General features: G+C 42.8%; 2 protein-coding genes across 3 annotated transcripts in view; both read left to right on the top strand.

Moving 5' to 3' along the window:
- Positions 1-2,255, top strand: part of LOC132677567 (bile acid-CoA:amino acid N-acyltransferase-like) — a 14,695-nt gene extending 12,440 nt beyond the window's left edge. Inside the window, 1 exon segment of the mRNA XM_078436639.2 lies at positions 793-2,255. Within this exon segment, the coding sequence (XP_078292765.2) occupies positions 793-1,389 (597 nt within the window). The 3' untranslated portion in view covers positions 1,390-2,255.
- LOC132663138 (acyl-coenzyme A amino acid N-acyltransferase 2) lies at positions 793-24,928 on the top strand. 2 transcript variants are annotated; one of them, XM_081790917.1, is made up of 4 exons: positions 793-873; positions 17,719-18,212; positions 18,451-18,653; positions 21,824-24,928. In XM_081790917.1, the coding sequence occupies exons 2-4, from the start codon at positions 17,750-17,752 to the stop codon at positions 22,415-22,417; spliced, it is 1,260 nt and encodes a 419-aa protein (XP_081647043.1). In that variant the 5' UTR covers positions 793-873; positions 17,719-17,749; the 3' UTR covers positions 22,418-24,928. The 2 variants fall into 2 exon arrangements, with proteins under 2 accessions (XP_081647043.1, XP_060465151.1); XM_060609168.3 differs by lacking the exon at positions 793-873 and adding an exon at positions 5,410-5,755.

Genomic DNA, 24,928 nt, shown 5'->3' with positions numbered 1-24,928 from the left:
TAGCCTATTTCCTTTGAGAATCTTTCTCTAATCCTGCCTTTATTCCCTGATAATCCGGGTTGGCAGCCTTGCTTATGCATTCTTATATTGCAGAATTTGTAAGTTACTCTAATTGTCTGTTTTTGCCCTCCTGTCTCTCCACCTGGTAGTGAGTTCCTTGATGGTAAGAGATGATTTGTGCCTTTTTCCCCTCAGTGTCCCCCAGTGGTTAGTACAGGGTGGACGATCTAAAAATGCCTGCTTGGTGACTGACCAGGGAAGAGGAAGCTGAGCCAAGCCTCCTTCATGAAACCTTTCTCCAAAGGAGAAACCTTCTATGGAAACCACAGCAGATGTAGAATCCTCTGTTCGTGTTTCAATGCTCTATTTTACTAATTTTACCTTTTTTCCTCAGTCTTTTCCTACAGAGTGCCTTTCCTATGACCTTTAGAGACCCCAGTATTGATACAACAAAGTTTACCAATCATCTATACCTTGACTCATACTATTCACAATAGTTATGTGCCCTTTTCTTATTTTCCGTACTACATTGGTATTTCTTTAGGGCATTTTAAACTCAGCACCTAACACCATGCTGAATTCATAGTATTTAATTTGGAAAGCCTGACATATTCTTGAAGGAGTATTTCCTTTGAACATACATTACATATTTCAGAACTCTAGAACTGGGCATGTAGGTGGGATTAGTCCTTGCTTGATTCCGATTGGCCATTCAAGTTCTTTGGTTGTTTGAGATGGTAGGGTTTTGCTAAATGGTGGATAAAATCAATGTCTCATTTTCATTATTTTTAGGTCCTTGGCCCAGGCATTGGGATAGTTTCCATAAGCAAAGGAGCAGAGATTGGACTCTCCATGGCTATTCACCTAAAACAGGTCATAGCCACCGTGCTTATTAATGGACCCAACTTTGTATTTAGCACTCCATAGGTGTATCGCGGTCAAATTAGTCAGCCCTTGTCCTTCTCCCCACAGTTAGTATCTATCAATGCCTTAGGGTTAGCACAGTTCCAGTATTGTTTTGAGGAAGCTAGAAGTAAAGCCAGTGAGACCTTTTTTCTCCCCATTGAAAAGGCCCAGGGACATTTCCTCTTCATTGTGGGAGAAGATGATAAGAGTATCAACAGCAAAGCATATGCTGAGCAAGCCACAGAACAGTTGAGGAGAAATGGGAAGGACAATTGGACCCTGCTATCTTACCCTGGGGCAGGCCACATGTTAGAGCCTCCCTATTCCCCACTGTGCTGTGCCTCAAAGCTCTCCAAACTCCACCTGTTCATGCAGTGGGGAGGAGAGGTGACCCTGCATGCAGCTGCACAGGAGCATTCTTGGAAGGAGATCCAGAAGTTTCTCAAGAAGCATCTCATTCCAGTTGTGACCAGTCAACTCTGAGAAGAGAAAATGTTCCTGAGAAATAGAGAAGCAATATCAGACCTTCACTTGATTTTCATAGAACAATGTCTTTGACCTCTTATTGCGGGAGGTTATAATAAGAGAAAGCAAGAGGATGGCAATGGTCATGTCTTGACTTGGAAAGGGAAAAATGGTTCCCAGTTAATCCAGCATCATACACAGAGGATTTTCTATTTCAAAACATAAATTTAGGGCTCTACCTGCCCTAAAATTTTCCAGTTTATAATTATAATAGCAATTCTCTGGAGGAAGAAAGTTACCAAAATGAACTACAGAATCCCCTGTTTTATAAAACAGACGTGTGTAGAATCAGGTGCTCATATTTGCTGATTTCTTAAAACTCAAATTAAATATGTTTAGATTTCTCATTGAAAATATGCTCATGGCTCATGGTTACATCATTGTCACTGAAAAACTAGAGCATTATTTTAAGGCAATATGGAAGCTGATACGGAGGTAACATGATTGAGTCGGTCTACAATAAATTCAACAAATGCTAATAAAATGAAATAATTTTTGTGTCTAAACATACAGCATTTTAAGAAAGAAACAATCTGAGATTCACAGAATTGCATTTTAGGAAAGGAGCCATGAGGGTGTGGATTGTGTACCATAGGGGCTGGCAAACTGTTTCTATGAAGTACTAGATAGCAAATATTTTTGGCTTTGTGGGCCATATATAAAGTCTCTGTCATTATTACTGGGTTCTTCCATTAAAGCACAAAGGCAGCACAGGCTGTAATGAATGACTGTGTCTCTGTTCCAATTAAATTTTCTTTATGGACACTGACATTTGCATTTCATATAATTTTAACATGTCACACAATAGTAATTTTCTTTTCATTTTTTTCCGAGTATCTACAACTGTAAAAGCCATTCTTAGCTTCTGGGCAGCAGAAAAACTGGCTGTGGGCTGGATTTGGCTCACAGGGCACAGTTTGATGACCCTGGGTTTAGAACAATCCAGATTACTTTGTCCAAGTACACATTCTCTAAGGGGCAAGTCACCATCCAAATATTCCTGAGCTACTAAATTGCAATGGATGGATGTGAAAGGTGATTAGTAGATAATCAAGTGAAGATAAACCAGCAAAAACATATTTGAATGATTTTGTAGGTGTGATGGGGGGAGCCAGTGAGGAATTAGAATAGAAGTCACATGGGGACACTTCATTGTATCTGCCTAAACTCTTTTTCTTTTATTTGATGTCTGATATTCCCTATGTTGGGCATAAAATTATTCCATTCAGTATGACTGAGGCTACTAGCCTCTCCTTTCTCATTCAGGTAAGTTTTCACATCTCCCAGACCTAGTCAATTAGAATACGTCACTCCTTTGGCTATAATAATCATGTAATTGCAATGGCTAATATCTCCTGTGCTATATGCTATCTAACAACTATATATGTTAGATGTTATATGCATTAGTTGTATATGCCATACGCTATATAATAGTTATCATAGTGGGTTTAATGGGTATAATTATTATAATTATTATTTTTATTTTTTGAGAGAGAGAGAGAGGGCACAGATGAGCGAGGGGCAGAGAGAGAGAGAAGTGGGGCTCACCCGAAGTGAGGCTTGAGCTCACCTTAAGCAGGACTAGACCTCACAAACTAAGATAATCACCTGAGCTGAAGTCAGATGTTTAATTGACTGAGCCACTCACGTGCCCTATGGGTATAATTATTTTGTTTCCTGTTTTGGATTTTAAGAAGAATGACTATGTTTATGAGCTATGCTGTTAGTGTTTGGTCTGATATATATCCCTTGATTTCTAGCTTATGGGTTTTCTTTTTTTTTTTTATATTTTATTTTTTAACTAATCTCTCCCCCCAACATGGGGCTCAAACTCACAACCCTGAGCTGAAGAGTCGCATGCTCTCCCAACTGAGCCAACTAGGTGTGCCCTGTATTTTATGGCTTTTCAAAACCAAGAAGGTTCTGTTTTTTTTCCACATAGTTTTTCAGTATCACTACTACAAAGATTGGCATGAATGCAGATCAAATAACATTCTTGACCAGCTTCTCTAACCTTTTAGTAATGTAACTAGTCTGATCTCCAGGCATTGGCCTCTTGTGTACATCGATGTACCTGTCCTTTTGGCATGGTCCAGGCCAGCTGGCCAACCCACTCTCTCTCTGCATTTGCTCCACTTGGCTTTTATTGCCCTTGCAAATTCTCTGAGTGTAAGTCGTGTCTTCTGTCAGGTCCCTGGTAGATGCATATACCCCATATCCTATGCTAAAGTGTCAGCTTACACTACACCATGATGATCCCAGGGCCGACCTGCTGGCCATCAGCTCTTAGCTGCCTTCCGTGCCCAGCACCGTGAGAATGTAGGAGCTTCTGAAACTCACAAATCAGAAGTGGAGAGACACTCACAGGAAGGTTTTGTTCTTTCTTTGGCTCTTCATTCCTTATGAAGGCTCCCGTGGCACATAAAGACTTATATTAAATATATTTGCATGCTTTTCTCCTCTTAATCTGTCTTAAGTCAGTTATGTTCTCAGGCCCAGTCAATATACCCTAAGAGGGTGTGCATAATGAGAGGGGAAGAGAGATTGATTGATTTTAAGAAAGTGGCTCCTGTGATTGTGAGAACTCAAATCTACAGGGTAGGCCAGCAGGCTTGGACACCCAGGGAAGAGCTGGTGTTGCATTCGTGAGTCTGAAGGCAGACTGGAGCTAGATATCCTTCCTTCCGAGAGGACCTCAGCTGTTTCTGCATGGTGCATGCCTGCTATTAGTAACTGTGAATGCCTCTTTTCTACATAGTCATCACCTTACCATCCGGTGTCCCCAGTCTTCATTGGCCACATCCCTTAGGGGCCCATGGTTTTCTGATGTTTTCTGCTCTGAGCAGCAGAGTGGAGAAGACCTGGGTCTATGCCGTCAAACCTGCTCCTCACTTTATTACCTGGGTGCTGAAGCATCATGACCTGCGCTCACCTTTTCTTGCACTTTTCTTAGAATCTTTATGAAAATAGGGACCCTGGATGGCTCAGTTAAGTGACCAACTCTTGATTTTGGCTCAGGTCATGATTTCATGGGTCATGAGATTGAACCCTGTGCTGTGTGGACCCTGCCTAAGATTCTCTCTCTCCCTCTCCCTCTGTCCCTCCCCTGCTCTCATGTATGCACTCTCTCAAAAAAAAAAAAAAAAAAAAAGAATCTTCATAAAAGTGATACTAATTTCTGCTGCCTTCCTCACCCACCTCACATCCCATCCTGGGATCTGCTCCTGGGAATTAGTCACTCAGCTGGGAACCTTGCTACCCTGCCTAGGTACTTCTCATCCAGTGTGATGGCTGTGTGCCAAGACACCGTTGTCTTCTCTCAGAACTTTCAGCCTGTCTATGACTTCCAAGAGCAGCCCTTTCTCCTCGAGGCTTGTATTTCACTTGTAATACATGTATGTATCACTCCCGTTTAAAAAGCTGAAGCACAAGGGACGTTAAGCAATCTGCCTGAGGTCAGTCACACTGCTAAAGAGTCAGGGTTCCAATCTAGGTCTCTGGTTCCAGAGACGGGTGGTCTTCCAGACGCACCTCACAGGCTGCCAAAGATGCAAAAGTGAAAAGACATGGTACCCTCTCTCAAGCAGGTGGCAACCTGGAAGCATAGGCCATGATCTGTAAACTTGATGACTTGTACACTTTGACAAGAGACGTTGACTCATGAGACTAACCATAGGGCAGACTTCAGGGATTCTGGCCCTGGGGAGGCATTTTTGCACTGGGAGGGCTTCTGCGGTCCCTTGGAAGAGTGGTTTGCACACCGGAATATGCCTTGGCGATTCCCTGTCAAAGATACAGATCCTGGAGCCTTATTCTGGTCAGAGCCTCTAGGTGCAGGGCCCAGGAACCTTTACCTAACAGGCCCCCGGTGAGCGTTAAGCCCACACTCTGGGCTCTGATGCTGGGTAACTGGGAGTTACCTTGTTAGACACTATCAAAAAGCCAGTTGCCTAAGAGACCAATGACTTAGAGGAGGAAATAGAAAAGGATTTGGAGTAAAGGAGACCAGAGCCAGGGATTGAGAGGAGGAGTCAGGGAGAGGCTTAGAAACCAGAGCTGTGTGATGAAACACAGGAACCAGTGGGACTGAAAGGTGCAGCAGCTCCACTAAGCCTCTGTCCTGATCCCACGGCAGCACCGGCTAGTAGTCCCCTCACAGGGGACCTATAGAAGGAAGGAGCAGCTGATAGTTTTGTGACACAGCTTCACCTTGGAAGTGTGGGCTGGGGTGTTTGAACGAGAACACGTCAGCAAAAGCAGAAGGGCTTCCTGTTGGCTCAGCAAGCCGTCCTGCTCCAGGCCGCTTCCTGCAGAGGAATTCAGGGTGAGTGAGTGTGCAGCAGTCGGGATGTGGGGATGCCGCAGACAAGGTCCTTTTGGTATTTCAGCCGCTTGGTACCTGGGAAGGCGGCTTTACTTTGGCTGCCTTCCTCTCGTCTGGATGGGCAGCACAGCTCTCTGAGGAACCCGGCGTGTCCGGTTGCTTGGAAAGGCAGATATGTCAGATGCATCCACCCAACAAGAGACTGTTTGAGACTATTTTGGGGGCAAACTGCACACTTGGCTGTAAAAGTCAGGATCCTGCTAATGTGAACTTAGAGACTTTCTTTCTTTCTTTCTTTCTTTGGGAGTCAGGGAGGGTGAGGGGCAGAGGGAGAGAGAGAATCCAGAGCAGGCTCCATGCTGACAGCACCCTCGTGGGGCTCCATCTCACCAACCGGGAGGTTACCACTGGAGCCGAAATCAAGAGTCGGACACTTGACCAACTGAGCCACCCAGGTGCTCCAGGGAGAGACTGTTTCTTGATGGGAGAAATCTTCCTCTGGGATTTCTTGCTTGGAAGGAGGGGGAGGAAGTGCCTGTGATGAAGAGCAAAAAGCCCCTAGAGGGAATGACATTCTGTTTCCTGACTGGTAATTTTAACTTTAACTTTTAACTCTGTGGGTGACCTTTTGCTCTCATTTTTTCCTGCCTCCTGCTGCAGTAGTGTCCGGCCAGTTCCTAACTGCCTTTTCTCCTGATGGGTCAAAGTCTCCCTGGGGTGTAGCCTTGATACCCTTCACCCTGGGAGTCTGGATGCCTGGAACTTATGCTACAGTATGGCTGTCAGCTCTCAGCTCCTATCGGGTTGCTTCCGGATTGCCCAAGTCTCTCTCTGCAACCACCACAGGGCTGATCCTGTGGGACGCAGCTGGTTTTTTGCCCTTTGGCTGCTTTGTGGCTTTGGCTTCCTGGATTCTCTGCAACGTGCAGGGTGTAGCCTTCGGCTGCAGAGAAGTGAGCAAGCCTGGAGATTTTATTCCGTTGCATTTTGAAGAGTCTCACCTCTTCAGAAGTAACCTATGAAAATTCAGTTGGGTTTCTGTTCTTCTTCATACTCTCTTGGAGAAATTTTTATTCCTTTTTTTTAAAACTGTTCCATCTATCTTTTATTCTTCCTTTTAATTCCTCAAACACTTACTGAGCAATCACTATGTGCCAGGAACTATTCTAGAAACTGAAGAATAGAGCGTTGGACAAGGAATAATTCTTGCCCTTGAAGAATAATTTATAATCTAGTGTTAATAGACTATTCTAGGGTGATGGAAATATTCTATATCTGCATTGTCCAATGCAGTAACCACTAGTTATATGTGGACTTTTGAGCAATTAAAATGGTTACTGTAACTGAGGGATTAAAATTTTAATTTAATTTATTTTTAATAAATTGAAATTTAATTAGCTATATGTGGCTAGAGGCTACTATCTCGGATAGAACAAAAAGGGTGACAGATAAAGAAGCAGATTTTTACAATATCATATACTAAGTTTTATAATAAGATGGTTGGTTGGACTGGTAAATAGGTTGGGGTTAGTTGTAAAAGGCTTTCATTGCATCAGATTATAAAGGGCACCAAAAACAAAGGGAACTTCAAATCCAAGACTGACAGATTCAGCTGGTAAAGAAATAATAAGCCCTTGTTAGATTCCAGACAGCTTATTACTTACATAGATAGTGAAGGCAAGAGAAACTGAAAGTGCCAGCTGTCCGAGTCCTTGTCTTACACCCTGAAATAATGGCATTGAAACAAAAGGGGCCTCATGACTTCAACAGAGTTGTGAGGTGCCTTGTTGCTGAGAAACCAACTCCAGACTGCAGCAAATGGTCACAGAGCCTGTGGCTCTGCCCTTGAAGGGGGGTGTGGGTGTGAGCCAGAAAGTCCTGTGCCTCTCTGGAACCAGGGAGGTGGATGGGAAAACTGTCTCAAGGCAGTCTCCTATAAGATAGGGAGAGACAGATAAGAGCTGCAAACCTCCACTTATAAAATAAATCAATCATCGGGAATATATAGCCAATAACATTGTAATAACTTTGTCTGATGACAGATGGTAACTAAACCTTTTGGGGTGACCATTTGGTAATGTGGTTAGTTTGTTGACCATTTGGTTAGCTTGTTGAATGTTGTATACCTGAAACTAATGTAATATCACATTTCAATTATATGTTAAGATAAGAAAAACAAGTGAGAAAACAATCTTGTGAAGCCTCCTCTAAAGATCATCTACCTTGCTATGTTCCTGGCAGAGTCACAAGGCATTCCATCCAGATTAGGTCATAGTGGTACAAGTTTTGCCAGTGAATGCCTGGAAGCTCTCCAGGGTGTGGTCATGAAGCCATTCCCCTGCAAAAGGTCTCAATGCTGGGCCAGAGGATTTAGAGTTCACCTTTTTTATTTTTTAATTTTTTTAATATGAAATTTGTTGTCAAAATGGTTTCCATACAACACCCAGTGCTCATCCCAACAGGTGCCCTCCTCAATGCCCATCACCCACCCTCCCCTCCCTCCCCCCCCCCATCAACCCTCAGTTTATTCTCAGTTTTTAAGTCTCTTATGGTTTGCCTCCTTCCCTCTCTAACTTTTCTTTTTTTCTTTCCCCTCCTCCATGGGATTCTGTTAAGTTTCTCAGGATCCACATAAGAGTGAAAGCATATGGTATCTGTCTTTCTCTGTATGACTTATTTCACTTAGCATAACACTCTCCGGTTCCATCCACGTTGCTACAAAGGGCCATATTTCATTCTTTCTCATTGCCACATAGTACTCCATTTTGTATGTAAACCACAATTTCTTTATCCATTTAACAGTTGATGGACATGTAGGCTCTTTCCATAATTTGGCTATTGTTGAGAGTGCTGCTATAAACATTGGGGTACAAGTGCCCCTAGGCATCAGCACTCCTATATCCCTTGGGTAAATTCCTAGCAGTGCTATTGCTGGGTCATAGGGTAGGTCTCTTTTTAATTTTTTGAGGAACCTCCCACTGTTTTCCAGAGTGGCTGCACCAGTTTGCATTCCCACCAACAGTGCAAGAGGGTTCCCGTTTCTCCACATCCTCTCCAGCATCTATAGTCTCCTGATTTGTTCATTTTAGCCACTCTGACTGGCGTGAGGTAGTATCTGGGTGTGGTTTTGATTTATATTTCCCTGATGAGGAGTGACATGGAACGTCTTTTCATGTGCCTGTTGGCCACCTGGATGTCTTCTTTAGAGAAGTGTCTATTTATGTCTTCTGCCCATTTCTTCACTGGATTATTTGTTTTTCGGGTGTGGAGTTTGGTGAGCTCTTTATAGATTTTGGATACTAGCCCTTTTTCTGATATGTCATTTGCAAATATCTTTTCCCATTCCATCGGTTGCCTTTTAGTTTTGTTGATTGTTTCCTTTGCAGTGCAAAAGCTTTTTGTCTCCACGAGGTCCAATAGTTCATTTTTGCTTTTAATTCCCTTGCCTTTGGAGATGTGTCAAGTAAGAAATTGCTGCGGCTGAGGTCAGAGAGGGTTTTTCTTGCTTTCTCCTCTAGGGTTTTGGTGGTTTCCTGTCTCACATTCAGGTCCTTTATCCATTTTGAGTTTATTTTTGTGAATGGTGTAAAAAAGTGGTCGAGTTTCATTCTTCTGCATGTTGCTGTCCAGTTCTCCCAGCACCATTTGTTAAAGAGACTGTCTTTTTTCCATTGGATATTCTTTTCTGCTTTGTCAAAGATTACTTGGCCATACTTTTGTGGGTCCAATTCTGGAGTCTCTATCCTATTCCATTGATCTATGTGTCTGTTTTTGTGCCAATACCATGCTGTCTTGTTGATTACAGCTTTGTAGTAGAGGCTAAAGTCTGGGATTGTGATGCCTCCTGCTTTGGTCTTCTTCAAAATTCCTTTGGTGGATAGGTATTTAATCCTATCTGGAGTCTTTTGTGGTTCCATACAAATTCGGGGTCTTTTGTGGTTCCATACAAATTTTAGGATTGCTTGTTCTAGCTTCAAGAAGAATGCTGGTGCAATTTTGATTGGGATTGCATTGAATGTGTAGATAGCTTTGGGTAGTATTGACATTTTAGCAGTATTTATTCTTCCAATCCATGAGCACGGAATGTTTTTCCATTTCTTTCTATCGTCTTCAATTTCCTTCATAAGCTTTCTATAGTTTTCAGCATACAGATCTTTTACATCTTTGGTTAGGTTTATTCCTAGGTATTTTATGATTCTTGGTGCAATTGTGAATGGGATCAGTTTCTTTATTTGTCTTTCTGTTGCTTCATTATTAGTGTATAAGAATGCAACTGATTGGGGCGCCTGGGTGGCGCAGTCGGTTAAGCGTCCGACTTCAGCCAGGTCACGATCTCGCGGTCTGTGAGTTCGAGCCCCGCGTCAGGCTCTGGGCTGATGGCTCGGAGCCTGGAGCCTGTTTCCGATTCTGTGTCTCCCTCTCTCTCTGCCCCTCCCCCGTTCATGCTCTGTCTCTCTCTGTCCCAAAAATAAATAAAAAACATTGAAAAAAAATTTTTAAAAAAAAAAGAATGCAACTGATTTCTGTACATTGGTTTTGTATCCTGCGACTTTGCTCAATTCACGTATCAGTTCTAGCAGACTTTTGGTGGAGTCTGTTGGGTTTTCCATGTAGAATATCATGTCATCTGCAAAAAGTGAAAGCTTGACTTCATCTTTGCCAATTTGCTTTTGATTTCCTTTTGTTGTCTGATTACTGATGCTAGAACTTCCAACACTATGTTAAACAACAGCGGTGAGAGTGGACATCCCTGTCGCGTTCCTGATCTCGGGGGAAAGCTCTCAATTTTTCCCCATTGAGGATGATATTAACTGTGGGCTTTTCATAAATGGCTTTTATGATGTTTAAGTATGTTCCTTCTATCCTGACTTTGAGGGTTTTTATTAAGAAAGGATGCGGAATTTTGTCAAATGCTTTTTCTGAATCAATTGACAGGATCATATGGTTCTTTTCTTTTCTTTTCTTTTATTAATGTGATGTATCACATTGATTGATTTGCAAATGTTGAACCAGCCCTGCAGCCCAGGAATGGATCCCACTTGATCATGGTGAATAATTCTTTTTATATGCTGTTGAATTCGATTTGCTAGTATCTTATTGAGAATTTTTGCATCCATATTCATTAGGGATTTTGGCCTGTAGTTCTCTTTTTTTTGCTGGGTCTCTGTCTGGTTTAGGAATCAAAGTAATGCTGGCTTCATAGAATGAGTCTGGAAGTTTTCCTTCCCTTTCTATTTTTTGGAACAGCTTGAGAAGGATACGTATGATCTCTGCTTTAAATGTCTGGTAAAATTCCCCAGGGAAGCCATCTGGTCCTGGACTCTTATTTGTTGGGAGATTTTTGATAACTGATTCAATTTCTTCACTGGTTATGTGTCTATTCAAGTTTTCTATTTCTTCCTGTTTGAGTTTTGCAAGCGTGTGGGGGCTTAGGAATTTGTCCATTTCTTCCAGGTTGTCCAGTTTGTGGGCATAAAATTTTTTATAGTATTCCCTGATAATTGCTTGTATTTCTGAGGGATTGGTTGTAATAATTCCATTTTAATTCATGATTTTATCTATTTGAGTCCTCTCCCTTTTCTTTTTGAGAAGCCTAGCTAGAGGTTTATCAACTTTGTTTATTTTTTCAAAAAACCAACTCTTGTTTCATTGATCTGCTCTACAGTCTTTTTAGATTCTATATTGTTTATCTCTCCTCTGATCTTTATTATTTCTCTTTTTCTGCTGGGTTTGGGGCATCTTTGCTGTTCTGCTTCTATTTCCTTTAGGTGTGCTGTTAGATTTTGTATTTGGGATTTTTCTTGTTTCTTGAGATAGGCCTGGATGGCAATGTATTTTCCTCTCAGGACTGCCTTTGCTGCATCCCAAAGCATTTGGATTGTTGTATTTTCATTTTCATTTGTTTCCATGTATCTTTTAATTTCTTCTCTAATTGCCTGATTGACCCATTCATTCTTTAGTAGGGTGTTCTTTAACCTCCATGCTTTTGGAGGTTTTCCAGACTTTTTCCTGTGGTCTATTTCAAGCTTCATAGCATTGTGGTCTGAAAGTGTGCATGGTATGATCTCAATTCTTTTATACTTATGAAGGGCTGTTTTGTGTTCCAAGATGTGATCTATCTTGGAGAATGTTCCATGTGCACTCGAGAAGAAAGTATATTCTGTTGCTTTGGGATGCAGAGTTCTAAATATATCTGTCAAGTCCATCTGATCCAATGTAGGGCCCTTGTTTCTTTATTGATCCTGTGTCTAGATGATCTATCCATTGTTGTAAGTGGAGTATTAAAGTCCCCTGCAATTACCACATTCTTATCAATAAGGTCGCTTATGTTTGTGATTGTTTTATATATTTGGGGGCTCCCATATTTGGCGTATAGACATTTATAATTGTTAGCTCTTCCTGATGGATAGACCCTGTAATTATTATTTAATGCCCTTCTTCATCTCTTGTTACAGCCTTTAATTTAAAGTCTAGTTTGTCTCATATAAGTATGGCTGCTCCAGCTTTGTTTTGACTTCCAGTAGCATGATAGATAGTTCTCCATTCCCTCACTTTCAATCTGAAGGTGTCCTCAGATCTAAAATGAGTCTCTTGTAGACAGCAAATAGATACGTCTTGTTTTTTTATCCATTCTGATACCCTGTGTCTTTTGGTTGGAGCATTTAGTCCATTTACATTCAGTGTTATTATTGAAAAATATGGGTTTAGAGTCATTGTGATGTCTGTAGGTTTCATGCTTGTAGTGATGTCTCTGGTACTTTGTGGTCCTTGCAACATTTCACTCACAGAGTCCCCCTTAGGATCTCTTGTAGGGCTGGTTTAGTGGTGATGAATTCCTTCAGGTTTTGTTTGGGAAAACCTTTATCTCTCCTATTCTGAATGATAGACTTGCTGGATAAAGGATTCTTGGCTACATAATTTTTCTGTTCATCACATTGAAGATTTCCTGTCGTTCCTTTCTGGCCTGCCAAGTTTCAGTAGATAGGTCTGCCACTACTCTTATGGGTCTACCTTTGTAAGTTAGAGCCTGTCTATCCCTAGATGCTTTCAGAATTCTCTCTTTATCCTTGTATTTTGCCAGTTACACTATGATATGTCATGCAGAAGATCGATTCAAGTTACGTCTGAAGGTAGTTCTCTGTGCCTCTTGGATATCAATGCCTGTTTCCTTCCCCAGATCAGGGAAGTTCTCAGCTATGATTTGTTCAAGTACACCTTCAGCCCCTTTCTCTCTCTCTTCCTCCTCTGGAATTCCTATGATACAGATATTGTTCTGTTTGATTGCATCACTTAGTTCTCTAATTCTCCCCTCATGCTCCTGGATTTTTTTTATCTCTCTTTTCCTCAGCTTCCTCTTTTTCCATAATTTTATCTTCTAATTCACCTATTCTCTCCTCTGCCTCTTCAATCCGAGCTGTGGTCGACTCCATTTTATTTTGCACCTCATTTATAGCATTTTTAAGCTCCTCATGAATATTTCTTAGTCCCTTGATGTCTGTAGCAATAGATTCTCTGCTGTCCTCTATGCTTTTTTTCAAGCCCAACGATTAATTTTATGACTATTATTCTAAATTCTTGTTCCGTTATATTGTTTAAATTGTTTTTGATCAATTCGTTAACTGTCGCTACTTCCTGGAGTTTCTTTTGAGGAGAGGTCTTCTGTTTCATCATTTTGGGTAGTCCCTGCGGTGGCTCCAAACTGCAGGGCACTTCCCCTGTGTTGTCTGGAGTAACTTGTGTTGGGCGGAGCCGCAGTCAGACCCAATGTCTGCCCCCAGCCCACCACTGGGGCCACAATCAGACTGGTATGTACCTTATCTTCCCCTCTCCCAGGGGCACAACTCACTGTGGAGTGGTGTGGCCCCTGTCTGGGCTACTTGCACACTGCCAGGCTTGTGGTGCTTTGATAGGATTTGGTGTATTAGCTGGGGTGGATCCGCCAGGTGCACTGGGGCAGGAGGGGCAGGCTTAGCTCGCTTTGCCATCAGTGGTCCCCTGCGGGAGGGGCCCTGCAGCACCAGAGGGAGGCAGGCAGACATGTCAAAGGGATGGATCCACAGAAGCACAGCGTTGGGTATTTGCGAGGTGCAAGCAAGTTCGGGGAACTGGTTCCCTTTGGGATTTCAGCTGGGGGAATGGGAGAGGGAGATGGCACTGGCCAGCGACTTTGTCCCCCTGCCGAGCTGAGCTCTGTCTTCCAGGGCTCAACACCTCTCCCTCCCGGTGTCCTCTCGCCCTCCCACTCTCAGAGCAGAGCTGTTGACTTATAACATTCCAGATGTTAAGTCCCGCTGGCTGTCAGAACTCATGCAGTCTGGCCCCTCGGCTTTTGCAAGCTAGACTTCGGGGGCTCTGCCTTGCTGGGCAGGCTGCCCTTTCACTGCCCCGGCTCCCTCCCACCAGTCCATGTAGCATACACCGCCTCTCGGCCCTTCCTACCCTCTTCCGTGGACCTCTTGTCTATGCTTGTCTCCGGAGAGTCCGTTCTGGTAGTCTTCTGGTGGTTTTCTGGGTTATTTAGTCAGATGTGGGTGGAATCTAAGCGATCAGCAGGACGAGGTGAGCCCAGCATCCCCCTACACCGCCATCTTCTCCCAACACTTAGAGTTCACCTTTTAATGACTCTGGCTGTCATTGAAAGTATAAAGCAGGAGAGTGATTTGATTACTTTTGTGTTTTGTAAAGATCTGTCTGACAACATTGCAGAGATTAGACCGGGGAGTGCAAAAGACTAAACAGGGAGGAAGAATTGGATAAATGGATGAGAGTTTATGGGAATGAAGTGGACAGCACAATCGATAATCATTTACTGAATACGTGGATTGTAAAGGACTCCATGCGCAGCAGGTGGGACAAAGACAAGTCAGACCAGATCCTGCCCCCAAGAGACTTACAGATTAACAGGAAAGTGAAAGCACAACATAAATGGTTCTAGTATAAGGTTCAGTAATATATTAAGTGCTCTGAGTAGCATGGTGGAGACTCCTCTTCCCTGTGCACAGTAGGTGCTTTATTGATAATGATGACAATACAGCATTGGACAGGATAAGCTTTAAGGTTTCTTACAGCTTATTGTGAAAGTCTATGAGGGTCTGGTTCCGAGAGGCAATAAGCCTTATCAACTGACAAAGGTGTTAATCCCTGTCATAATATGTGGAGTAGCTGGGATCCAAATGAGAATAAGATAATAGAAATGGAATACAGGGAAAACAGGAACTTAAAAAATCTTCAAAAATCAGCCTATTGGACCTTCAGACATGTTTGCAAAAGGCAAATCCTTACTAAAATACAGAAGAGTGGCATAATAAATAACAGGGTGTGAAAAAATTCTTGAAAAAGCAGTTCTTTATCACAATGTTCTTCTTGTCCCATCCATACTTGACAATGCTTTTCTTACACTGTCCACACACTTGGCAATGCTTATAAATAATAAGTGTCAGAGGGCAGCTGAGTTGCAGTGCGTAAGAATTCATTTTTCAGAAGGCAAATTTCCCTCTGATTTTCTCTTACACCAATAGAGTCTATTCCCTTAACTCATTTCATGAAGCATAAAGGGAGTTTGGAGTAGGTAAATCAGGAAGGAGAGGCAAATGTGATCAGCCTACCGCCCTTCTCTCCATGCAACGTAGTGCTCACTAACCGTCAAGAGCCTCCTCTATCTTGCATCCAAAACTGAAAATGAATTTAGTCAAATGAACATGATCCTTTTGCCCACTGCCCTTATGGGATGAAAAACCTGTAAAGAAATCACTGATAGGACTGCTCGGTCACTATCCATCCTTGAGTGCACTAGCATCACATGACACTTGAAATTCCAAAACTTTCTTTTTTCCTCAACTAAGAACTCTAGTGGAACCCCCTCATGACATTCTGCAGAACCTCAGTGCTCCTCAGAACCCCAGTTGAGAAGCCCTGGTGTAGAGGTACAAAGTCTTCTTTCACGCGTGTGTGCATGCACACATATGTATGTGTTATGTGTATTTTAATCCCGGACTCTTCTTGCTTCTTGAATATATAAGGGAGGGATGACACATAGGCTTGAGAAGTCCGAGGTCTGTTAGACTTACAACCAACTTCTAGAAAGGCAATCTGTCCAATTTTGCCTTAGATCCCTACCCAATCCTCATAAGGGTCCTCCCTGCCTTGTCAACTTGTGAAAGATGCTGATTTTATTTAGCTTATATTCCAAGGGCAATGACACTAGGGTTGATGATCATCTGGTCCCTTCCTAGTCTTTCATGGGGAAACCTGAGACACCATTCACAAGCACCCACTGTTGACCTGTCAAATGGTATCTTCTCTTGAGAGAACTGCTTCTTATAGGAAATTTCACTCTAATCTCTTGCATATACATTGGCGGAAATAGAAAACATGTAGACACAGAATAATAGTGACCATTATGAGGAATTTCTGACAAGTCAGAGTGACTGGTGATCTCTGGGTCCCCCTTTTTTTTTTTAATTTTTAAAATGTTAATTTATTTTTGAGAAAGAGCTTGAGCAGGGGAGAGGCAGAGAAAGAGGGAGACAGGATCCAAAGCAGGCTCTGTGCTGACAACAGGAGCCTGATATAAGGCTCAAACTCACGGTGAGATCAAGACCTGAGCCAAAGTCAGACACTCAACCAACTCAGCCACCCATGTGCCCCTCTGGGCCCCCATTCTAAATAGGCCAAGGGAAAACATCTCTGGCACATATTGTATCAGGTATCCATTGCAATGGCCCCAGGTTGAGGTCACATGGTATAAACATAGCTGCTGGGTATCCATCTCTGGGCTCTAGAAAGCAGTTCTATCACTACAATTTGCATCAAGATCTTGTTGAAGAAATGGTGCATACCTATGTCAAAGTTTCATATAAGAAATCTATTTCAGAACTAAATATTGGAAAGGTCTCACTTCTTCCTTTTCCATGAGGAACTGGTAACTTTTTTCTATGAGAATAATTAGAACAATGAAACTGCCCAGATTGCCTTTTCTCCTCTGGCTATCACTAATTTATTTAGGGCCAAACCTACTACAGCTCACAAAAAGCTCTAGTTTTCATGCTCCAGGGTTTCTTTGACCAATGTCTCTGATTTTGTTCATATTTTCCCCATTCTATTTTATTTTATTTTACTCTGTACCTGTTATCTGTAAACAGGTTCAAGTTTGTTGTAGATATGAGGAATGGAAGAAAGAAGGGAAGGGAGGAAAGAGAGAAGAAAGGACAGGAGAAGGAATGTAAGGAAGGAGGAAATGCCCCACATTTTGCTCATTAATGAAACGGAGTATGATCCAGTGTCTATTATAGTCTCTTTACTACAAACAGCATTTTGACATTTATCACCCATTGGAAAGGCAGAAAAGCAGAGACAAGATCATGGAGTTTTATTTTCCTATGAAAAGAATAAATAATGGGAACTCGAAAAAGAGCTGAAGTTTGGTTTTATAATGGCAGGGATGGATTAGAGACTAAAACAAAAAAGAAACAACATCCTAGTATATTTCTTGTTTATGTAACTCTGCCCCAGCTAGGTATGGGGATTGAAAAGCAGCACTGATCTTTCCTGTAAGTGCTCTACCATGCGTTACCTCCTTAGATCCTGGCAAATACCCTGTAAAATAGGTCACATGGGTATTATCTTAACTGAGGAATTAAAGCTCAACTTACCCCAAACTATAAAACTAATGTTTATGACAGTGTTATAATGGATAAGGCAGGAGGCTGTGGTTCAGCCTTAACTTGAATTTCCAGTTCTACTCTTATGTATTAGGTTTGAAGCATGTCACTTAACTTGTTTCCTCATATGTAAAATGAGAATAATGTGTCCTCTTGCATGTCTCCTTTTCCCTCCTGGAAATGTTCTGTGTATTTTGCACGAGGTCTCTAGAAGCAGAACTTGGCCAGACCTAATGCAAGCCTCGTCTTGGTCTTTTTCCTGGGATTTCAGTCTCCAACTCAAAGTCTCCTCTCACATTACAGGGCACACTACAGGTCCCTCTGCCAGTTGCCAATGTTCCAGCTGACCGCCACCCCAGCAAGTGCCCTTGCAGATGAGCCAGTGCATATCCGAGTGACAGGCCTGCCCCCGTTGCAGATAGTGACCCTCACGGCATCCCTGAAGGATGAGAGAGGGTATGTGTACCAGTCTAAAGCCTTCTACAAGGCGAACGAGGTTGGTGAACTGGACCTAATGGAGGCTCCTTCAATTGGAGGCGACTATGTGGGGGTCCACCCGATGGGTCTCTTCTGGTCTCTGAAGCCCGAGAAGGTTTTCCGGAGGCTGATTAAGCAGAATGTGATGAACAGCCCCTTTTATGTCACTCTGAACCTATATGACTCAGTTTATTTGCAAGTTTCCACCACAGATCAGCCTAGGGCCAGCCAGACGGTACAGCGCTGGTTCTCAGGCCCTGGCGTACAGCGGGTGCAGATCCAAGAAGGTCGTGTGCGAGGAGCCCTTTTTCTCCCTCCAGGTGAGGCCAATCTTTGGTGATATGGAAAACATTGTTGACAAATATAAAAACAAAAACAAATGGCATCAAATTATTGGAGAACTAATATTTCGATACACGATAGTTTAAAACCAACACGCTATTTTGTGTGTGAGTGAAGGTAGAAATCACATTGCTCATCCCGTACTTCCCCTGATATCCACTGGGCCCTCTTTTCACTCTTTCTGATCCCATTCTCTTTTCTTTCTGTTGCTTTCAGGGGAAGGTCCTTTCCCAGGAATCATGGATTTGTTTGGGGGTAGAGGGGGTCTGGTTGAATTTCGGGCCAGTCTTTTGGCTACCCATGGCTTTGCGGTGTTGGCATTAGCATATTTTGGCTATGAAGATCTGCCTAAAAAACTGGAGGAGATCGACCTGGAATATTTTGAGGAAGCTGCTAACTGGCTATTAGCTCATCCCAAGGTATTTATTTATTTTTTTCTAAGTTTATTTACTTATTTTGAAAGAGAGAGAGACAGAGTGTGAATGAGCAGGGGAGGGTCAGAGAGGGAAAGAGAGAATACCAAGCAGCCCTTATGTGGGGCTCAAACTCACAAACTATGATACGATGACCTGAGCTGAAATCAAGAGTTGGACGCTTAACTGACTGAGCCACCCAGGCACCCCAATCCAAGGTATTTAAAATACTTTTCATTCTACCTTGCAACATTATAGTGAAAAAAAAAACATAAATGTTTGTTTTGCCTATTTTACCAATCTGTTTAGACTTGGGCATAGCAGAGTTTACTCTTAAAATGGGGATGATAATATCTACCTTGTAGATATCTACCTTGTAGGATTGTTGGGATCGGTGGTGATCAACTTACTGGCACAAAAGACAATAAATGGTGGATATATTTTGATCATTTTCAATGGGAAGAAAAAGCCAAGAGTCCTCACATTTGAAGTGCATGTGACTTGTTCACCAGTGGCTCTTCAATTTTCATCAGCTGCTGATCTCAAATCATGAATTCTCTGACTTGAAGTGTTTTCGAACTTCAGTGATTGTCTCTGCATGGGGTAATACTGGAGTAAGTCACACTAAAGAGTCCCAAGACTAAGAACATGCAGAAGTTCTGTTTTAGAGCTGGGCCACAGGATTAGAGCAGAATTATCAGCAAAATGGATGTGGCTGCACCATCTGATTAGCTGAATTAGCTCTTCGAGTATCAGATCTAGGAACAGAACTAAGCCCAAAGTAAGTGTCCAAGTCTAGAAGCCAGGGTAGGGAATGGAATCTGGAAAGGAAGGATCATTTTAGAACTCTGTCAAGTCTTGTTGTACCATTGAAAATGTCATCCATGGCCCAGAGGCTTTGTTATCAGGTGATGAATGTGAATGGGTGATTTTTCTAAGCATATTTGGCTCTTTTTAAAGGATTGTCCAGATAAAATGTTTAAGTGAAAAATTTTCTTTCACTTCAAATTTAACTATTTGTGACATTATCTGAGGAGAAAGGGGAGACAGAGACAGCACTAGTGGGGGAAGGACAGAGAAAGAGACAGAGAGAGAGAGAGAGAGAGAGAGAGAGAGAGAGAGTGAGAGAATCCTAAGCAGGCTCCGTGCTGCCAGCACAGAGCCCACCACGGGGCTTGATCCCATGAAACCACAAGATCATGCCCTGAGCCAAAACCAAGAGTCAGATGCTTAACCGACTGAGCCACCCAGGTGCCCCAAAATTCAGTTTAGATTTAGATTCATCAGAAGAGGTGCAGTTCCCACCTCTTCCCCTTGATACTGTTGTAACCTTAAGCAGGGCTTGTAAACTTCCTGAATCTCAGTGCTATTATGGAAGGACAAGCTGAGACAACTTATGTGTAGAGCACTTAGCTGAGGGGCCGGCATATACAGTAAACTCTCAATAAATCCACCTTGTCATCTTTGCCCATCTGGTTTTACCCCTCTCCCTTCCCCACATCCTCAACCAATCCCAAAGTGTTTTAGGGTCTGTTCCTGAATCTTTCTCAATACCTCACACCCTGTCCACCGTCCAGGCCACTGTTTTAGTTTGTCATCACTGCCCCACTGTGGTACCGCCATAGTGTAGTTTCCTATCTCTCGTCCCTTGCTCTCATCCCTTGCCCCAGTCCTGTCCTCTCATGGATGGTTCCCAAATATGGGAGCCCACTGGATTTCCCCATGGATATGCTATATTATCAGATTCTTGGGCCCACTCAGAACTATTGAAGTAGAAACATGAAAACTGGATCTTGGAAAGCTCTAATTGAAAAAGATTTTTTTTCAGGTGATCTGATAAAAGAAAGGTGCTGGGCATACAAGTGTAAGCAAAGTAAACATATCAGGTTGCAATGTATTTGCTACTGTCTTTCCAAAATGCCCTTCCTCTCCCTACTCATATTTCCCCCCAGGATTTTATTTATTTACTTATTTATTTAAGTATAGGAGAGGTTCCTAGGTGCCTGGTACCTGACCCTAGGATCATCCATCTATCTATCTTTCTTTCTCTCTTTCTTTCTCTCTTTCTTTCTCTCTTTCATGTTTACTTATTTTTGAGAGAGAGAGACAGAATGTGAGCAGAGGAGGGGCAGAAAGAGAGGGAGACACAGAATCTAGAGCAGGCTCCAGGCTCCGAGCTGTCAGCACAGAGCCTGATGCGGGGCTTGAACCCATGAACCGTGAGATCAGGACCTGAGCTGACTGAGCCATCCAGGCACCCCACAAGATTTTATTTAAATTCGAGTTAGTTAACACCTTTCCCTACTCATCTTCCTAACTTCTCCCTTCCCTCTGTTCCCTCAGCCTTCCACAAAATTAAGGACCCCCTTCTACGGCCTACTACTTTTGCTATTGGACTGGGCACTGGAATTCAATTGTTTATAGAATCCAAGGCTTTCATCTTTACACCCCCAATGCTTTCATGATTAGCTCTTAGATTAATGGATGTGCAAAATCTCCGTTGCTGTAAAATGCCATTTAAATATGAATAACACAAAATATTCTAAAGAACCTAGGGAAATCTCTTTTCCTAGCCAGAGAGAAGAATTTGATTCTTTGTGAAGTTTACCTGCTTGTACTCACTTGATGTTGAACATTGCTGGTGCATTTAGACTCTTTGCTTTTACAGAAGTCTGCCTTTGATGAAGAGTTTTTATTTCTTTTTTGTTTATTTATTTGAGAGAGAGAGAGAGAGAGAGAGAGAGAGAGAGAGAGAGAACGAGCAGGGGAGGGGCAGAGAGAGAGGGAGACACAGAATTGGAAGCAGGCTCCAGGCTCTGAGCTGTCAACATAGAGCTGGACGCGTGGCTCAAAGTCACCAACTGTGAGATCATGACCTGAGCTGAAGCTGAAGGCTTAACCGACTGAGTCACCCAGGCGCCCCACGGCTTTTATTTCTATTGTTTCACTAGATCATCATAACAATCCTGCAGGGTAGGTAATATTAACGCCCCCATAAGACAAGAAGTCTTTCAGAGGGCAGACAGGTAGGTAATGTTTTCAGTCATAGAAGCTGGTAAACTCGAGTGCCAGGACTCCCATACAATATTTTCTGTTTGTTCACACTAGCTTACTGGCCTGTAAGGCGGCTCCTTCGAGTATGGCATGTGATGGGTTCCCTTTATTTTGTGCTTCAGATCCAAAAGCCAGGAATCGGAGTGATCTCCGTGAGCAAAGGTGTAGAGATCGCGCTGGCCATGGCCTGCTTCCTGAAGCATGTGGTAGCCACCATCTGCATCAATGGGCCCAACGCCATCTATGAATTTCCGCTCAGGTACAAAGATCTGGTTATAACACCCATCCCCTCGTTTTTGGAGCGCGTGCAGATGGACGTTTTAGGAGCTATGCGCCTCCGCCACTACAAGGGGGACGCCCGGGATGAACTGAATCAGAAGAGCGTGCTTCCCATCGAAAAGGCCCAGGGTGCGATTCTTTTCATTGTAGGAGACGGTGATGAATGCATGAATAGCAGGGAGTATGCTGAGCAGGCCTTGGACCGGCTGAGGAGCCATGGGAGAAACAATGGAAGGATGCTGGTATACCCCGGGGCGGGCCACCTCATAGAACCGCCCTATACACCCCTGTGTTATGCTTCCCCACACAGGCTCGGTTCCGGGATCCTGCTCTGGGGAGGGGACCCTGTTGCCCATGCGGCAGCCCAAGAGCACTCCTGGGGAGAGATCCAGAAATTCTTCAGGGAACAGCTTACTCAAACCAGAAGCAAACTCTGAGCAAGGAAGGGCTAAGGGTGATGATGCACTGGGGAGACAGACAATGAAAGTAAGGCAGGAATATGACGGAAAGAGGGGGCTCTCCTGATTTCTCTAGATTCACAGTTATTTTGGACCAACTGGAAGGAAATTGGACAAAATCAAAGGACAAGGGCACAGGTGCATATGAACTATTTCGAACAAATTTGTATGTGATTTGAATTTTTGTAAACCGAATCTTAGTTTATATGTACCAGCAGGTATATCGCTGTCTCAAAATTGTGATACCCTTGCAAATTGAATAACCTTTGTACCCCAGTTAGGGATACCTTGGATCCAGGTATTTGCCAATCTAGGTGAATTCCCTGGGACTTGGCAAGTGGTGGAAAACATTTTCTGTTTAAAACTGGGTTTCTCGGGGTGCCTGGGTGGCTCAGTCAGTTGGGCGTCCGACTTTGGCGCAGGTCATGATCTCGCAGTCTGTAGGTTCAAGCCCTGCGTCTGGCTCTGTGCCAATGGCTTGGGACCTGGGGCCTGCCTGTGATTCTGTGTCTCCCTCCCCTCAGCTCCTCCCCTGCTCACGCTCTGTCTCTCTCTCAAAAATAAATAAAAATTTAAAACAACAACAACAACAACAAAAACCGGGTTTCTGACATTTGATATGAAAAGTTCTAACACTACCATCAAATGTAATGCTTGCTATAGATTTCCAAGAGGTATTTTTTTTCTCAGAATAGGGATGTTTCTTTTCATCTCTAAAATATATTTCTTTTTACCATTTTTAATAAGGACTGGGGTTGAATTTAATCGTGTGCCTTTGTAGCATTTATTGAAATTAGTTAATGTATTTAAAACAATTAGAATAGCAAATAGAATAGATACATAGCAATTACTGTATCAGAATTTGCGGTCATTATTTTCATACTGCTTTCTGCCTTCAATCTGTTAATGGGGTGAATGACATTCATTAATGGACTCATTTTGCTTTTGCATCTAATTTTACTACATGATTTTCTCATATTGACTAATTTGATTTTAAATTTTCTTTTGGAGTCAACCTGGCCATTTATATTTTCTCAGAATTTCACCTATGTTTTATAGAACACATCTGTCACTTAGAAGTTGCACATATCCCCTGTTATCTATTGGCATGCTTTCTCTTTTTTCCCTCTTGGTCTGACTTGCCAAATATGTTTTTTTATTTTATTGATCTTTTCCAAGAACAGTTTTGGTTTGTTTATTGGTCAAGTCTTTTTTTCCTGATTCCTTGATTTCTGGGTTTGTTTTTTTAAATATTTATTTTTGAGAGAGAGAGAGAGAGCGCTCATCAGCAGGGAAGGAGAAGAGAGAGAGAGTGAGAGAGAGAGAGACAGAGGATGCGAAGCAGGCCTTGTGCTGACAGCAGCGAGACCAATGAGGGGCTCCAACCCACCAACTGTGAGATCGTGACCTGAGCCTAAATCAACCGGGTGAGCCACCCAGGAGCCCCTCTGTTGATGTTGTTGTTGTTGTTGTTATTTTTATCAAACCATTCCTTCTGCCATTTTTGTGTTTATTTTTCTGGCTTCTTGACATCCAGTGTTCTCATTTCGTTAATTTCTAAACAGTTTCTGATTTACTCCCCACCCCCAACTTAATCAAAGAGTCATTTTACCAAAGTACAAAGTAGCATACTATAGGTATTTATTGATTATAAGGGGAAGGGGTGAGGAACTTTGCAGTGGAGGGATCACATTGTTACCACTTGAACCCACTGTTCAAACTTAGCATCTTTTAAAATGGTCATTTTTAAAAATTAAATTAAAACAAATTTTTGAGAGAGAGAGAGCGCACATGAGCGGGGGACAGGGACAGAGGGAGAAAGAGAGAGAATCTTGAGCAGACTCCATATTCAATGCGGCGCCTGATATTGGGCTCTATCCCAGGACCCTGGGATCATGACCTGAGCTGAAATCAGGAGTCAGAGCTATACTGACTGAGCCACCCCTTTTTTAAAAATTTATTCTCTTTAAGTTTATTCATTTTGAGAGAGAGAGAGAGAGAGAGCAGGGGAGGGGCAGAGTGCGATAGGGAGAGAGAGAATCCCACGCAGGATCCACACTGTTAGTGCAGAGCCCAACTCGGGGCTCAATCTCATGAACCATCATGATATCATGACCTGAGCAGAAATCAAGAATCAAATGTTTAACCTAATGAGTCACCCAGGCGCCCCTAACAAAGGTCATTTTTACATGATGTTTCATGACAAGATGTAATGTGGAGTGCCCTGCACTACTTAGATCTATGTCTAACAACACTATTAAACGTGAACTTAACCAGAGGTGCCTGGGTGGCTCAGTTGGTGTGACTTCGGCTCAGGTCATGATCCCATGGTTTGTGATTTCGAGCCCTGCATCGGGCTCTGTGCTGACAGCTCGGAGCCTGGAGCATGCTTCGGATTCTGTGACTCCCCCTGTCTGCCCCTGCCGTGCTCGTGCTCTCTGTCTCTCAATATTGAATAAACACTAAAAAAAAAAAAAAAAAAAAAGTAAA

The sequence above is a fragment of the Panthera onca genome, chromosome D4, assembly GCF_046562875.1.
Source record: "Panthera onca isolate mPanOnc1 chromosome D4, mPanOnc1 haplotype 2, whole genome shotgun sequence".
NCBI lineage: Eukaryota > Metazoa > Chordata > Mammalia > Carnivora > Felidae > Panthera > Panthera onca.
Note: the sequence above shows the minus strand (reverse complement) of the source record. Positions and strands in the feature narration are given on the sequence as shown.

Bases quoted from the DNA above. Each gene is read 5' to 3' on its own strand.
- LOC132663138 (XM_081790917.1), top strand. From the start codon at position 17,750: ATGTTCCAGCTGACCGCCACCCCAGCAAGTGCCCTTGCAGATGAGCCA. The intron at 18,213-18,450 runs GTGAGGCCAATC...TGTTGCTTTCAG, and splicing joins AGCCCTTTTTCTCCCTCCAG to GGGAAGGTCCTTTCCCAGGA. The intron at 18,654-21,823 runs GTATTTATTTAT...TTTGTGCTTCAG, and splicing joins GGCTATTAGCTCATCCCAAG to ATCCAAAAGCCAGGAATCGG.